Source organism: Protopterus annectens, chromosome 11.part0 (genome assembly GCF_019279795.1).
Source record: "Protopterus annectens isolate FY-2018-M chromosome 11.part0, PAN1.0, whole genome shotgun sequence".
Lineage (NCBI taxonomy): Eukaryota > Metazoa > Chordata > Ceratodontiformes > Protopteridae > Protopterus > Protopterus annectens.
The window spans coordinates 341,100,957-341,119,659 of record NC_056745.1 but is presented as its reverse complement, the minus strand read 5'-3'; the positions used below and the strand labels follow the sequence as shown (position 1 = coordinate 341,119,659).

General features: G+C 36.8%; 1 protein-coding gene across 1 annotated transcript in view; it reads left to right on the top strand.

The window, feature by feature from the left end:
* The window catches only part of STAB2 (stabilin 2), a 922,612-nt gene that overhangs the window by 268,813 nt on the left and 635,096 nt on the right, over nt 1-18,703 (top strand). Inside the window, exon 13 of the mRNA XM_044087850.1 lies at nt 14,396-14,539. Within this exon, the coding sequence (XP_043943785.1) occupies nt 14,396-14,539 (144 nt within the window). The remainder of the gene's footprint in view (nt 1-14,395; nt 14,540-18,703) is intronic.

Below are 18,703 nucleotides of genomic sequence, written 5' to 3'. Positions count from 1 at the left end.
TGTCACCAATCCATTCACCTGGAATGAGAATAAAACCCACAGCCCTGTGGTCTTCCAACATGAAAAAAAGTGTGTATTTCACATCCACAATTTAAGTTATGTAAGTATATATTGACTTCATCTTGCCAATCTCTTTGAGGACCTGAAGTGCTAGTCCCAAGCTACACACAATCAGGGAAACTGTTATGCCAAAGGACAAGATGTAATTTTTAAATAACTTTACATACTTAAGTATGAATCAGCTATAATGTTTGAATCTTTATATCATCTACAGTGACAAAATCTATGGTTCCAGCTGTGGAAGAAATTGACTGGAACTCATTTCCAGCTCCGCTAAGTCATTTCAGTTATATCTTTGAATCATCTTGTCACTAAATAACTGCATAAGAGCTTCACCTTTAAATGTGGAACTGCCATTCCCTGTACTACTGTATATGTCATACTACAGGTAGCACTCACAATTTCCAGTTTCATTTCTGGTGCTGCAGAATGCACATGACATAATTAATGAAAACAAACTTACTATATTTCTTATTTAAATAGGAATCCCCCAGCTGTCAGTACTATATTCTCTCTAGACATCCAGCAACAGTCTTAGGATTGTGGTAGTTTCCTGACATAGTACAACTAAAAGTAGTTTTTCCTGATCAGTATACAATATGAAAACAAGTCAAGCTGCACACAAAACAAGGGACTAACTAAATTAAAAACAAATATATATATATATATATATATAAATACAGCAAAGGCAAGCAGCCACATTTCCCTCTTCTACATGAAGTTCTCACACTACAGAATCTTCCTCATCTGTTTTGTCTGTCTTTCTCTCGGCCTGACACACGGTTACTTTTTTTTTTTAATTTTACATTTGATAAATAGCAAAACTGGGTTTAGTGAGTGTAAAATAGTGGTCCTTTTTTGTTCAGTCTTCACAGCATGCAATACACTTTAGTTTTACTAGTCATTATTCATTCTCCACTCAGAGTGATGTACAGTTTGGCTATTCTCTAACCTTAAGTAATGTATGTACTATACCAGTATTCATCTAGCATGTCCATAAGCTATATGGTCTCTTCAAGGGGCAGAGTAACAGAAGGCAGGATTAGTACTACATCATCAGCAGTGGTGCTCAGAACCGTGAAGTACCAAATCTTGCATAATAAACCAATGATTATGTGATAGAAGTAAATTCAAATAATGATCAACAAACAAGATCAGAATGTTGAGTTTGCTATTATCAAATGAGTAAAAGTACTTAAAGAACTAAAACAAAGAAACAACTGCTCATTCATGCAACTAAGCAAATTTACTGGTAAGTTATATACAAATAAGTTGTGAGCCTTGCTAGCACTTTTTTCAGTTTCACACTGCTAAAAAGTCTCAGGTAAGTGACACCAGCAAACTAAGTAAAAGTGCACCATTGCACAAATAACAGTCAATTCATTTATTGTATAGTTTAAAGGTATTGGGTTATGAATGTTATTCATAAAATAAAGCTTCCTCAGTCCTCTGCCTTCTAAGGAATTTAAAGCTTTAATGCCAAGTAAGTACATTTGTTTATTGCCAGCAACTTTGAACACTCTGTTCAACTAGTTCAATTTTAAATCTTTTGGATAATCTCCTTAATTCACAGTGAACATATTAGTAGTGATATTATTTTAATATAATGAAATTTTCATGTCATCCCATCTATAAATATTTAAATCCATTTCAGTTTTTAGCCACATAATTTCAATTTCTGCAAATTATATACAGAAAAATAATCAGGCTAACAAATTGTAAAAAGTAAAATTGTCAACAGATTTTAGTTTTATCTATTATTTATTTGTTTACATATGTTATTGACTAGGGTGGACCCACTCCAGGGCATAGTAGGGCATATGCCTCAACTGTGGGATAGTGTACCCCAGTGAATGCCCCAGCAAAATTAAAAAAAATATATTTTAGTGTTGTATTTGTGTGCATACATAAACATTTAAAATAAATAAATAAATAAAGACTGAGGCAGAGTTTAAATGAATGTTAAAAAAATCCTATGTCTACCTCTAGCCTCACAGTCATGGAAATAAGATACAGGTAGACAATCCATGTCCTTTTATCATAGAGTCTATTCTAAGTACCTGTTTTTCCTGCAGTCTCCAAACATATGACTAGAGACTACCATACCAGAACTAGAGACATGAATCTCCGGAGATTTGTATGTTTAAATTCTGGAAATGGTGTTGTCAAGAAATCCAGATAATACTGTGGGCAGTTTTAAACGTGGATTCTACCCACAGCAGAAAATATGTTTGCTTATTTTAATTTATTTTTATTGCAATTGACACTGCTGGCAAGTATGACGTTATACTTCTCTTGTGTTCCTGAATTTGTCCTATATTTTCATCAGTCTCTTTTAAAATGTGTGGTTTTCTGGCAAATCCGTGTGGATTCCAGTCACCCAACCTCTGAAGTGTGCCTCATTGTGAAGAACATTCCCCATTTTGAGTTTTGAAATATCTATGTCCCACACTGTTCCAGACTGAAAGGGTTTAGCACACATTCTTTACCAAGAAAGAAAATTAACAAATATCCATGGTAAATAATGCTGAAGAATACTGAATCATATTACATTTAAAAGACCTGCTTTTAACTATGAAGGAACAATTCATATTCATGCTGTTGTAAGCCTCCTTCCTGAAGCTGTTAGTGAATGTTCCACATTTTCCCATTTGTGCCACATTTGTTCCACGTTCTCTAAAGTAGTGATACACATACTGGGGATGGAAGGTTAAGGGATGCGGCAGTTAGTACATAATGACAGACATTTGAGTTATGGACTTCATATTCCTCCCAAAATGCATGCTGGTGCACAATCTGTTATTTAGCAGAATTGTAGGTATATAAAAGCAATATTTAAAAATCTGTCCCTACCTCTGCCCTCATTATTTTTTACTTTTATAATTAAGATAAGAAATTGACAGTTATCTGTGGTGGTCCTGTAGCAATATCTTCAGACTTTAGCACTTGGGATTCAGATTTTAGTTGTTTTAATTGGTTATTTTGCTCCACTGACTGGTATTTAATACACAACTGTATAGCCTGGCCTGGTCTTTCAATAAGGCTTGGGTTGCATTTGCAATCAAACAATTATTTTGCTCCTTGCTGGAATTTTAAAAACAGTAAATAAGCAAGGAAAGTACATTTATTTTCTTTCTTTCTTTATATCTGCATAGATCTGCCTTCCGCAGTGTCTGCTCTCTTTTTTTTTTATTTTATTTACTGCTTTGATTTCCTCTTTTCAGAAATCTGTTGGTGGCTTTTTAGTTGCCTGTCCCTAATGTAAATTTAGCATTAGAAGCCCTTCTTAATCTTATCTCATCTACATACCAAATTATTACTCTGGGAAGGCCTTTCCCTTAGACTCTTAAAGCTTGTGTTATCCTTTGTTTCCTATCTCCTCACTCAGTTAGTGAACACTGCAATATTCAGAGTGCTCCTCCCCTCTTTCCAGTTTACTTTTGAAATCTGTTACATCTGGGACTCGGCTAGCAATCACTGTGGAACTGTTTTGCAGGAATCCGCTTGGAATTGGTGCTTCAACTTGGCTCCTAGTGAGAGAAGGAGCAGAAGGACATTTTATTATTTCTGAAGACTGCTGCTGTATTTTCAAATTATTTGTCCCACTTTTTCTGCATTTTATCAGTATAAAGTGGAATTGCTTTTCCCTCATCTAGCTGCTATTAGTGGGCTTTGAAATTACCTTTTAAGTAATCACTGCTGTTTCCTTGCTTAATTTGGGCATCTAACTCTTAACTAAAAATTGTTTTTCGTACCACAGTTGCTGCTGGTATACTGATTGCTTTGAAAGTGCCTTCTGTAAGGGATTTTTAGATACCTGTTTCAGTTGTTTGTGATAGTTTTTGGTACTCTGTGGTAGTATTGCACTTGGGGCATGCTTTTATTATGTTTTTACAGTATGAGGACTGGGATTATTCATTGTGGCACTGTTACAGTTCCACTATATAATGAAAGAAAGAAATACGTGTTTTCATTTCTTGATCTGATTTTAAATTAATTTTAACCATCTTTATCTGCTTTAGTTAAGGTCTTTAAACCTATATTAGTAATTCCAGTACATAGTTGCACTTCATTTTGCTTTGTAAGTGGTCCAACTGTTGTCAGGCTAGTTCAGGACTTGTCTTTGTATTGGGGCAGTTCCAGGCCAGCCAGATCAGAGCTAAGAGTCTGATTGTCTTTCCCTCCTACCTACCCTGTTATAGTTGTGTTCGTACATCCAGTGTATCTGTTCTTGCCCACCCCTTATGTTAATTTGACAACATAAGTCCCTCCCTCTCCCCATTCATTGGCTTTTGACAATAAGCTCATCATTCTCCCCTTAAATTACTCAGCAGGCTAAAAAACCTTTGATAAAAATTGCTTAATATTGAGTGCACTGATACTACTCGTACTGATGTCACTATCAAATTAGTGAGATTTTTTACTATAATTAGTTTACCAGTTCTTCCCAGTGGCAGAAGAAGTTTTCCAGTCTAGTTGTTTTGTACTGAAATGTAAATACTCAGTAGCAAGACTACCCAAATATTATTCTAAAACCAAACTCTAAGCAGTTATACTTACTGCTGCCCGCAGAGTAACACCTGTCTGTATCACGGACCAGCACTTCCCCACAACATCTCATGCCAGCCTGATTGAGCTAGGTATCCTGAGACAGTATAAGAATTGTCTCATGCTGTCTTACAATCATCTATTACTCCAACACCATAACATAATGTGTGAGAGATGAAATTTGCAATATCTCTGGAGGCAAAAATCTCACACACAGCAAACTTAGAAACCAAAATCATCAGCAGTACACCACACATCACATCTCTCCAAGGCCATCACAATACATATAGTTCATTGTATGCTGAAGTTCTAAAGATTAACTTGATTAAACTTTAAAGACCTCTAAAACACAACACAAAGCACACTCAGTAAATTAAGCCTTCTTCCTCACATAGCACAAGAAATCCCAAAAAAACAGGTGTTTGCCTTATAAACACAAAGTGCAGAGTTTGAGTCTCACAAGAGATAATTGGCTAGGCTTAAAATGGCTCACAAGGGCAGTTAGCTTAGTACTAAACTATGAACTAAACTATGAACTATGAGCCTGTAATGCAGGCATTGACCAAACAAAACATTCTTGTTATAGGTGACGCCATTGTAAGACATACATATGTGCCTCTTATGAGGTTGAGCAAGGAAACAGTGGTGGTTAGTTGCTTGTCTGATGCCAAGATCCATCAGGTCACACACATACTGAAGTCCTTGACAAGTGCCAGTGTGACTCTGTCATAGTTAATGTCAGTGTCAATGACTTGAGGTTTACATCCATGGACTATATGAAGAGAGACATGATGGAGCTCTCAGACTATGTGTTCAAGGCAGCTATAAGCTTAGCATTGAGCCGCATTCAACCTTCTCCAATGAAGATGTGACAATATGAGCAAAAAATAATTAACTTTAATACCTGGATTAGTTTTTGTTGTCATTCAAGGGGGGGTCCAGTATTTGTCATCCTGGCGGTATTTAATTAACAGACCATGCTGCTTTGGCCTTCGTCTGTCTCCTCTAGGGTTTTGATTACTGGCAAACACATCATCTACTCCCATGGTGCCTTTTTTAGACAATGTCAGCCTGAGAAACCTACCAACATAATGAAACTTGCAAAGGAAAATATGAAAGTATAATGATCAATGCTAGGAGTCTAAACAAGAAAATCTACTCCCTACAATCCCTTCTGACCCTGTAGGAAATTGATGTCTGTGTAGTGAATAAGACATTTTTTTAAATAGTGGAGAACACTCCAGCTGTGCAGGTATAATGCATTCCACACATTTAGACCAGCAACTGTGCAGGAGTAGAAAAGCAGGGAAGTGTGTTAGTCTACAGCCAGAAGTGACTCACATCAAGGCTGGTAAAAAACCATGAAGCACTAGAGCTTCTTCATGTACAAATAACCATCTTGCACCATCCCTTGTCTATCTTAATCACTTGTTAGGTCTCACCATGAAGCGGTCTCCTTCAAAATAAAACTAAAACCAGAGGTCCTCTCCACGTAAGGTACCTTTAGAAATGTCTTTAAGACAAACTACCTACTCCTAAGTGATACATTGGCAAGCTTCAAATCCCCACCAAACTTAGTTAACTCCACTGAATATACAGAAATGTACACTACCACACTATACCAGCATGTAAACAGCTACATAGATGCAGCTGTATGCCACAGGAACAAGAGCAGGGCAAACCCCAGAAACAAACCCACATGGTGGAACCATAATTTCAAGAAGTTTTATAATAAAAGAAAAATAATTTTGACCAACATTAAGAAAATGAATCCCCTGCATGTTAGAGCCCTTGCCACTGAAACTCAGGAGCTTAATAAAATCCATCAAAGCCAGGTTTGAGACTAACATAGCTACCCAAGCCAAAAACAGTTCCAAGGCATTTTTTACTTTTGTTCGTAATCTCAAAAACGTAATGCAGCAATGAGCTGAACTGATTTAGAACAATGTTACCTACACTGAGGGTGAAGATATAGCAAACCTACTGGTTGATAAATTTAGCTCTAACATTACTCCTCTTCTCCTTCTGTCTGTCCTTTAAGATAGACCTGAAACTGGCTCCAGCTACCACACAAATCCAAATCCTAAAAGTGCTATCAAAATCTAAAAATATTGCAACACTGGGTCCTGACAATATGGGTCCTGACAATATCCCTGGATGTATTTTAAATAGCATAAAGTACTATTTAGCCACACCTCTAACAACACTGTTCAGCCTCAACCTCTGTACAGGTTTTGAGCCAAGTGAATGGAGAACAGGTACAATACTTTTCCTACATAAGAGTGAACCTTTTTCAGTATTAGTATAAATTTGCTGTTTTTGTGCAGAGCAGTCAGCAGTGCCCTGTACAGAAGCAAACACCTAGAAAGCACATTTTCCCTATATAACTGTCCATAAAACTGTATCCTGTAAAGCAGAAAGTATAGAGAAAAACCTTGCATGTCAACAAGCTTATTGCAGGTAGTTTGTATGTCGAGTGGCATTGCCAATAAATTTAGTGTAATTTAAGGTTTTATAGCCTAGTCTGCCAAATAAAGTTCCCGTAACAGCCTTCTAAGTCCCAGTATGCCACATCCTTGTAGCTCACCAATTAAAAGGCCCGACAATATGGATATGCAGTTTACTAACTTCTCTGCAGCCAGCTTGTTGAATATGGGTATCTTTAGACATCATAGCAATTGTCTCATGTTTACTGACAACCACTTAATCCTTAAAGTAACAAATACAGTATGTGAAAAGTGTACATACACAATGTCACTGGAGGCTAAACTCTCGCATACAAGCACACAAGGTTGTCAAAACCACACATACAACACCCACCACACGTAGCACACAAGACACACACATACACACTCACAGACCAACATATGCTGCTGCTGCACTTAAATGCAATTTTACTAAACAACAAAGACTCCTAGATTGCCCATTAACAAAGCATATCCACAGCAAATCCAAAAAACACTCAATAACCAACACCACATATACAGCCCCACCTATCCGAAAATACAAAACCCATAAGGCAAGCAATCACACTTCCCAGGACTCTAGTAATAGAGGACTCCATTGTAAGACTACCAGTGCCCCTCTAACCAGGCTGAACAAGGAGACGATAACAGTTATTTGCCTACCTGGAGCTAGGATCCGCCAAACTGCAGAAACACTCAAGCCACTAAACAACAGATATCAGCATGATTCCATCATAGTCCATTTAGGTGTAAATGACCTGAGATGTACCACCCTAGACTATATGAAGATATTATAGAACTCTCAAACTATGTCTCAGGCTGGTATGAATCTGTCATCAAGCAGCATATTATCTTCAAGAAAGATGATGCCACAATATGAACAAAAGGTGATTGGTATTAACTATTGGCTAAGTTTCTGGTGTCTTTCTAAGGGGATATAATATTTGTCAACATGGGAGTACATGCTTAACAGGCAACATTGCATTGCCAGAAAGGTCTGCATCTATCCCATCTACGTTTTCAAATACTGACTAAAACTTTATACACTCCCATAGAGCCTTTTTTTTAGGCAATGCCAAATCGACAAACTTACTGACATAGCAAAATCAACTCAACTGTACTCCTAACTCAATGCTGGGAGAGTAAACAATAAACTATACTCCCTCTTCATCCTCGAGAATGCACACATTTGAGCAGTTATCAGGACATGGTTTAAAGTTGCAGAGAGTTTCATGGAAGTGCAAGGTTTCCAGTGCCTTCCACACTTTTAGACCAATAGCTGTACAGACAGTGGCTATAGGTAGTGGTGTCTTGATATACAGCAATAACAAGCATACGCTGGTTACACAGGATGATGCACTGGAGTTTCTTCATGTGCAGATCACCATAGATAAAATCCTGCACCATATCCTAGCTAGCTATAGGTCACCCTCCATGTCCCAAGATTCTCACAATGCATACTTAGATGTATTGAAAACAGTTGTTATGCAACCAAACTTACTGCTCATGGGGTAATTTAATTACCCCTCTATACAGAGCCGGATCCAGCACTAGGTGACCTAGACAGTCACCTAAGGCACACTAGCCGGGGGTGAGGAGGGGCTGCCAAAAACTTACATTTCTTCTTTAAGAACTCACTATGCATGCATTGCATTTCTTCTTTAAGAACACATGCAGATTTCACCCTTAATAGTGTCTGTGCATACATCTTTAGTACAACACACATACGTTTAAATATTGGAGTAGAGTGCACTGGATTTTTATGGAGGATGAAAGAGATGAGTGTGGATTTTTATTATGGAGAATTGCCATTCTGGAAAAACAAACACAGAGAATGGTCGTAAACAGGTGTGTGTGTGTGTGTGTGTGTGTGTGTGTGTGTGTGTGTGTGTGTGTGTGTGTGTGTGTGTGTGTGTGTGTGTGTGTGTCTGTGCGATGCCTTAGTTAGGGATACCAGCTTGGTTAACTTATTCTGGATCAAACCTTGTACCATGATTACAGGATCCTACAGCCTGAATCCTTTACACCAGCTACCAAACTGTCATAAGCAGGTGCTTTTCAAGGACTGTTGAGTTTCTGTACATTTTCAAAAACTGTTTAATTTCAAGGGAAGAAAGTTTACTGCTGCTCATGCTAAGTCTGTTTACAGTGTGTAACTGTTGTTTATAGTGTGTAACTTTGTTTAACAAATGGACATCATCAGTGTCTGTGCTATAAATTTTGAGAGTAGTGATGTTAGCACAACAGGCAGCATACTCTCCTTTGGTGCAGAAGGGTGTGGGTTCTATTTCTACATCATGTAGATGGGAGTGCTGGTATTGCAGTGTCCTTTAAGGGGAGGGGTGCTGCACCCCTGAGTGTTTCCCCCTTTGAATGAGATGCCTAGTAACTATGAACCTGTTGCCAGTTTGACAACCATTCCCTATTGCAATATTATGAGCTTACTAATTTTTTTAAATATAACATGGGCAATTTAGACACATGAAACACTGAAATGTAAAGTTGTTTTCCAGCAGCAACCTCTTCATCAGTTAAAGAGCTCTTTAATGTAGAATTATTCAGATTACTTTTGCTTTTGCAGTGATTGTATATATTGACTGATATTGGTGGATTGTAATGACAAAAGTTTGTGTGGCATTTTCTGGTTGATTCTGTAATGGATAGTTTTATCATTATTGGCTCATACATTTTGCTTCATTGCTGACAGGAAAAATGTTCAAACCTACAAATTTAAAACACACTCTAACTAGTTGTGCTGTATTATACAAGGAAAACACATTTCACTGAAATTTATTTTGTTGAAGCCTCATTTCACTGAAAATGAATTGTCTGAGCACAGTACACTGAAAGCTCATTTGACTGAAACTCATTTCATCTAAACAGGTATATGGCCTGTTCTCCATTGTAGTGTGATCTTGGACTTAGTATATATAGTAAGGGGGTGTGGGGGGGCACAGCCCCCCACATTGGGGGGCATAGTCCCCATCTATTTTAAATGTTGTAAACCATAGACATGGATTCTTGCAAGTCAAATGAATAACTCTTTCTAAAAACTACTATATAAGCCCCCATGCCACCCCAGTGAGGGGGGCTGTGCCCCCCACACACCCCTAACTATATATACTAACTCCAGGATCTCACTACAGTGGGGAACAGGGCATATGCCTGTTTTGATACACACACATATGTGTGTGTGTGTGTGTGTGTGTGCGTGTGTGTGTGTGTGTGTATATATATATATATATATATATATATATATATATATATATATATATATATATATATATATATATATATATATATATATATATATATGCACATTTTATTGATTGCATTCACTGGTTGTCTGTAGCTCCATTGCCTTGTGGCCCAAGTCATACCTTAAAAAGGATCAGTTTAGAGTAGCCTACTGGTATGGTTAACAAACACTAAGTAAGTAAATGTAATAAATCCTGATTAGGATAGAACCCAAGTGAGAAGGAGATGCATGTAATTCTTGCTGGAGATATAAATATAAGTATACAGCTGTCAGATGGGAATCCTGCACCCCCTTAACCCAGTCCCTCTATGGACTGCAGCTTTAAATTTTTTTGTTTAGATGGGTGTCATCTGAGCTTGGATTAAGCTTCTCAGGAGAAGACTCCTCCTGTGGTGCTTGCAACTAATACCTAATGTCAGGTACACATATATTTTTAAACAGACATGCTGTATCAATTTACAATCAAGGGAAAATTTTAAGGGAGTTGGAGGTTAGTATACTGTCTAAGGTGTTTTCCTCATAGACACAAGGTACAGGATTTGATTCTCACCTATGAAAAGAAATTGGCTAGGCTTACAATGGTCTGCAAGGGCAGCTAGCCTTGTATTTACCAATTAACAGCTATATTTTTTATCTTACTGTTATGTCAGCTATGTTTTTACACACTCAAGGCTTCCTCTTTATTTTTCTGGAGAAGCTGGTATAAGATTAAGAGACATAAATATGAATGTCAAATAACAACATCTCATTGAAAACGTATGCTGGGTATGCTGGAAAGTGAGGGACCATTTCTAAAGAAGACCAATTACTTTGAATATAAACTGGAGATGGAAAGTTACTGTATTGCGTGAATGAAAGTTAATATACTGTTTATACTGTAAGAGTCCAAAGGCCTATCCTTCCGGAAATTTTACTAGTAGTGTACTTTTGTAGAGCTTGCCTTTTTAATTTTGGCTGTAAAGATTCTGCTGTTTCGATAATTGGTTGCCTTGTGGCTGTCATGTGTATACCAAATAAGTGAAGTTGGTTTTGAAAAAGTAAGCAATTTATAGTACCAAAGATCATGTTTATGTAAAGACAAACTGCAGCTGATAGTTTATCTGTTGGTGATGTTCTAGGATGATAGTGACTATCGAACTGACACCTCAAATAATGGGAAAAGGGGGTCGTGGATGGATGGATGGATGGATGGATGGATGGATGGATGGATGGATGGATGGGTTTTGTTTATGAGTGCCAGTTGCCTGATTATGAAGGCACAGGAGAGTTTTGAAAATTCTGCTTCCTTGATTCAATAGCTATCTTAGCAAGAGCAGATTGTGAAGTGGCAACAGATCTTCTCACCTTTCTTTCAGCTCCTTAGGTGTCCCCTTAGATTAAATTTTTGGCCCCTTTTTATTTAACATATTTATAAACAATGTCCACTCAGCTACCAAACAAACTCTCATTGTGAGGTTTGCTGATGATTCTACCCTTCTCTGCACTGTAACAAGTCTTAAAAAAACCCAAATAATCATACAAGGACCCTTTTTCCACTGTCATATCTTGGTTAGCCAATGCAAGCCTTCTCTTAAACCATAAGAAAAGGCAAAGGAATGTAATTCACACCCAAACAATTCTCTGCCCTGAAATGCCCTTTTAATATTACATCAGCAAATAACAATATCTTAGGAAAGATAAGCCGCTCAAAACTATTAGGTGTAACTACAGACAAAAATCTAAAACCTCCAAACTGCAGCACAATGAACAGGACCAGAATGCTTAACCTCTGAAATGCATGTGAAAAAAAAAACTGTAGTAATACCTGTACTTCTAGTAAATGTGTTCAAACACCAGGAGAATAAAATGGACTAGGGTCATAGTCATTGACCTTAACAACTGTAAAAAACAGCACTAATATGTTAGCATTTTTACATGAATCATAATTATTTTTGTTGCAATTTCCAAAATATCCTTCAGATATTTATGTTTTAAATACTTAGAAACATTTATTTAAACATTTTTACTTGCATTAAGCTTAGTAGTCAAGTGACAATGTTTCTTAATATAACTTTTCCTTTGATAGTTTCATGCCATACAGAGATTTCAAGCACTCTTCTATTTCAGAATGAGCTATTTTGTCTGGTCTGTAACATAATATTGAAGATAGTTCCATGTTATGTATGACATCTTTTAACCTGTAATGTTTCCTGCACCCACACAATTAACTAAAGTAGCACGGAGTTTCCATTTTATATTATGAAGTACCAGCTGCACATTATTCCATCCACAACCCCTTTTCTCAATTTTTTGCACAGGGGGTCATGTCAGTTCATCAGTAACAATCATCTAGAGCCAAGCGTCACTCCACCAGGTGGCTAATTTAGAGTATCCATTCCACCTAATGCATGCCTTTGAAATGTGGGAGGAAACCCATGTGAACACAGAGAAGGCATGCAAACACTGCACAGAAAGCACCCCAGCTGAGAAATGAACCGGAGAACCTCTTACTGTGACTTGACAATGCTATCTGTTATGCCACTGTGCCTCCATTGCACATTAATGATGTATGTAATTTTGTTTGTAACAGCTGCTTTCCTGATATATTAGTAGTCTGATCATACTCTGGCAACCATGTTTCTGATGCCACAGATACCTGTTTCCAACTGAGGCAAACACCTAAGCTTTGTGTCTTTATATTTTGTGTTTCTACAATGAATGACTTGTCATGGAACTTAAAATATTTTGCTCCCTCATTCAAAAAATTTCCATTGTGCAAAAGCAATTTGTTAGAATGACCTTGCTTACAGTATTAAGAACCCAGTGCGGTCTCTGCTGTATAAGCAGTTGGGTGTTTAATCAGAAGGTTGTGCATTCATAGTGATTCTGAGCTACGTATCAGCTGCTTAAAATATGGGATACAGAGTCAGTGTTCTTAAGTAACAGATACAGTGGTAGTTGTATACTTTAGGTTTGTTATGTATGATACCCATAATGTCAGTACAGTCTAATAAAATTATGTTTGCAGATTTTCCATATTTCGCAACAGCTGTGAAGTTGGTAATTTAAGGGAACATTTTGTAAAATGAGTTAAAAATGTTTATTTAGCAAGCAAACACGTTTTGAATGTGTCACAATCAGTTCTACTTATGCTTAAGACAGCTTGTTAAGTAAGACAGTAATATTAAAACAGTAAAATCTGGGCTACAATAATAGTTTTGCTAAATTCAAAGTATCTGTTAAATGCAGGATGGAGTATGGGTGCATTTTAGTTTTAGGAGTAAGCAGAGTACAGAACAGCATCTCAGCTCATCATTCTCTTGGGACTTGAATTTTCTCTTGTATTTAATGATGCCACCAGAACATTAGGTTATTACCATGATAAAGGGAACAGACTGCAGAACATCATCTGTTACAAGCATGGTGAAATAGCCCACAGCAGATGATAGACCACAACAGTTGAGATACAGAGTTGATGGCTTTAAGTTTCTACCAGACAAGTCTTGGCAACCAGTGCCTGTACTGTTAACTGTGAACATACTGAATAAGCTGCTTGTCTCTTTTGATAACTTAAGGCCCTACAGTTGATGTTAACCACTGGCAAACCGAAGGGTGCCAAAATGGAAAGTGATTTCCTTCAATATGTTGTTATTATCATCTTAGACAGGCAGTTATCCCATGTTGTGAGTGTTACTTTTCAACTGTTATATTCATACTGTGTCCATAAATTAATTATTACATCCTGGCAACTGCAGCAGATAACGGCTATAACAGATGAATTGTGTAACTGTCCATTACAGAATATTATCTTGCAAAAATCTCCTGCCATCTTGTATTTCTTACCAACAAACTGCTTCTAGCAATATCTTGACATTTATTTTGTAGCAATATTTTGTTCATATATTCTGAATGTATTACTAAACAGAGCTGCATTTTAAAATGTTACAGATTCCATACCTTTCCTGCTTCTTATAGCTAAGATGAAGAAACAAAAAATATCGTAATGAAGTAAAACTTGCTTAAAAGAAACAGACCTATTTGCAAAAATTCAAACCAATGTATTTAACTCCTGTTTTCTTTTTAGGACAGTCAGATAATACTTGGACTTTTTGGAAGTACTAAAAAACTGAAGATTCTTGCAGGGGACATTATTGCCTCTAATGGAGTCCTACACATTGTGGACAAAGTGATGGATAAGGTAGAGCCATCTCTCCAGAGCAACGAAAATGTAAGCTCGATGATATGGAAGTAAATGTTGCATTCTTATGGATTTAAAACTGCATTAGTATTAATACTATGATGTTTTATTGTTTGCTGTTTGGCATAAAGGATACTGAAAACTTTTTTCTATCTGTTTTGTGTATCATTTACATTTCATTGTCTAGAAAACATAAGCCTTAAGTATTTTTGCAGCCACTTATAGTTTTTTTTTCATATTTAGAATATCTACTAATAGCAAATGATCTACACATTGAAAATATAGCACAAGATTAATTATCCTTGATATAATTGTTCAAAGCCTGCTTACCACAGCATTGCTGAGACATTCTGAGACACATGAACATATAAACACACAGTAATATATGCGTGTGTGTGTGTATATATATATATATATATATATATATATATATATATATATGTATATGTATGGGATATATGCAAATGACCCTTATGAACATTAGATGTTTCAACTAACTGGCAATTCTGAATGCCCATGACTTGTTTCATCGTTTTAATGGACAATTTCAGGTCAATAAAGCCAAATCCCGCTAGCTGTGGATATGCATATTTCAGCCTTGTTATGACCTCGTCAGCACAGCACAAGCAGAGTGCTAATATATATATATATATATATATATATATATATATATATATATATATATATATATATATATATGTGTGTGTGTGTGTGTGTGTGTGTATAAAATTCTAAAATTCTCATTCTGTGAAATCAGGGCACGGCTGAGAGGTACACTTTTCAGAACAAACTGTTCAGCAAAAAGATAATTTGACTAATTGGTCATGTTATTGCCCCCCCCCCCCCCCCCAGAGTGGTAAGCCGCTGCAGACCAGACATGGGCTATTTTTTTAAGAGTATTATTACCCTTGGACATCTTCCATAGTTTTCTGTAACACTGCTTTGTAGCTGTATTTCCAGGTTCTAGTCAGCACCATCTGACTCCTTATTCCTTACCTTAAGACTGCAATGTATCCCTCATACCTCCCAGCAGCTATTACTTATATTATTATTAATAATATATTAATAATAATTTATATATTATTTATATATGGTGCTAAGATTTTTGGCCCTCAGATTTCTCCTTACTCCTATTCTGTTTATTGGCTTATTCATGAAGTCAGATGTCTGTAAGGGTACAAAAATTATGAAATAAGTAAACTAATTTAATCCAAAGACTCAGTGTCACTACTTTTATGGGGTCTAATGACATTTCATTCTGAGAAATTAGAAAGAACTCATAAGCAAAGTTTCTTAAGGGCACATGGTGATTCTTGCTGTTGAGAGCTTGAGAATCACAATTAGATATTTGCAAAGCTATAAAGCTCTGCGGATACTCCCACAGTAAACTGCACTGTCTGTGAAATTAGATTTTGCTACAGTGATGGAATAATTGCAGTTCACTTGTGTTAGATAAGGAACATTTACAAATTCTGAATGCCATTTTGTAGTGATTGTGCGATGATGAACTTTCTCAGGAAATAATTAATTCTTGTTATTTTGTGTTCTATATGTGCAATTATATTTATACTCATATTGCAATTATTTACCTCTGCATCTTTATATTCTATCAGCATTACCTAACTTCTTGATGTTCTAAGAAAAACTTTTATTCATTTTCAAGATCTTCTTGTGACTTGTAATTATTTATGCATTGTTTATTGTATTAAGAGAGGTATTGTTTAGCAGTGTAGATTTCCAAGATGTGGCACCCATTTACAAGATGTGCCACTCCGCATGGATATTATCAATGTGGTGTTTTTATCATTTATAGTGGCTAAAAATGGCACTTTATGCGGTATATTTTTTCCTGGCAATCTACCTTGCCAAGATGGTTCTGACAGCCATACCTGATAATTGTGTGTGTGTGTGTGTGTGTGTGTGTGTGTGTGTGTGTGTGTGTGTGTGTGTGTGTGTGTGTGTGTATGAATAATAATTTGTTTGAAATATATGTTTAAGGGACATTCATATTACATATCGCTTTTCCTCTTATGTCTTTACTTTCTCTCTATGAATCATGTTAAAAGGGGACCTTGAGCAGAAGAATTGATCCAGTGAAATGCTGGAAGGTATTGAAAGTCTTAGTATGGGTGGTATATTTATTATGTGGCCCACCTAATTTTCATTCCGGGGCAGATAATATGTTAGATACTGTGCTAGCATTTTAAACTTTGCAAAAACTGTAATTAGTGTAAGCTCTGAGTTGCAGACAAAGCATTTTGAAATTGTAGACATAAAGATTCTTAAGAAAGTAATAATACATTTGGAATGGTAGACTCAATGATCACTGTGTTTTGTAATGCCCGGACGTTTATTTGGTAGGTTATGTAGTGGCTGTATTTATAGCAGTGTAGGAGAGGAGCATAGCCGACAGGTGGTGATTATGAATTTTTGTATATACTTGTTTCATTTTTATATAGCAGGAATTAGCACATCATATCTTTTTCTTATTTATTTTGAGAAGCTCTTGGTAAGTAATTATTTGGTCTTTGTCACTTTTTTCATATGAACTAACCACGGTGGTGGTGCTGCAGTAGCGTTGTCGCCTCACAGTAAGACGCTGTCTGGTTCGATTCTCAGCTAGAGCGTCTTCTGCGTGGAGACATGCGTGAATGGGTGTACCTTCGTTGAAGGTTGTGCGTCAGGCCTGGTAAGCCAGTATGTAAAAATCAATTGCCAATCATTAGCGGACCGGAGTTCCGCTGTGGCGACCCCTAACCGGGAAAAGCCAAAAGACATTGATATGAACTAAAGTGTTATCATTTTGCATATGTCTAACTGTGTGTGTGTGTGTGTGTGTGTGTGTGTGTGTGTGTGTGTGTGTGTGTGTGTGTGTGTGTCACATGGAAATAGTCACTTGTACTTAGCTTGTTATACAGAGGCACATTATTTCTCTGATACATGGATTTTGTAATTTGAGAACTGATGCAACATGCCCCAAAATTAATTTGTCTTGGACTGAGTCATAAATGTGGTTTTGTACTTGGTTTAATGTTGCCAAGTTAGAAATGTGGATCACATCTGTTTACTGTGTTGAAAAAGTCTGTCAAGGGGTTGTACTGTTTTTTTTTTTTATCTTCATTTCTGTTGATGTAGTGGGGCACTTAGCAGGCTAATATCGTAATCACTGCATGTAGGGTAGAACACTGAAATGTTGGTTTACTGTTCGTAGCCAACTTCTGGTTCTCAGATTAGGATACTCATAGTGATTAGTCAGTAGAATGTTTAATATCTGTAATGCTGTATGTTATTTGGTATTTGTTTTCTTGGGTAATTTTGTGGCAGAATACCTTGGATATCTTTGGTAGATTTGTGCTTAGCCATCATATCTGCTTTTGTGACTTTACGGAATATACTGACAAAATGTATTCACATATTGTCTAAGCATTAGGTACACTAGCAAATGGGTTTGGTAGTTAAAATGAGTAGAACGTGAACAAGGGTGCTGCTTAGCTTAGTTCTGGTTCACAAAAGTCATGTAAAATGCTCCCATAATCAATCTAAACAGCCTATTGCAGTGCAGTTGTCTTAAGTCTAGAGACATAGTAGTTGTGATAGTAATATTGTACAACTGTGTTGTAAGGAAAAGGCTGTGATAGCTGGCAAGGTACTTTATGGATCTTCATCAGGTGTATCAGATGAAACAACAGTGTCATGTAACCTACCCAGATCTCAGTCCTGTGAATGCACATTTGTGTGGCTGCCTGCCATGGTTTGATACAGAGGATTGTCACAGTCCTGCAAAGTTTGCAAGCCATTGTGCAAAGCCTTGTTGCAAAGAAGCCCATAACCAACCTAACAATTAGTGTAGATGATTAAAGCTCCCATTTATTAACAATCTATTTCATATAGTCAGCGATACAGGTTTGATTCTTTCCACTTCCATTTGCCTACTGTATGGGTCTGCCCAAGTCATCTGCCCAGACAGTGCTCCCATGTATGTGAACCTCTTTGATCTATTTTTCCTTTCGAGGACATCTGGCTCTTCAATTGCCTAGTTAATGAGAATAAAACTTTATCAATGAATAAAAAGACATGTTGTCAAAATAGTTTCATATCCCCCACCAAAGGAACAAACTTCCACTACATGTGCACCAGAGTAGCACCCATGCTACCTTCAAGATAAGCCCAGTTATTTGGAGGAGCAGCCTCAAA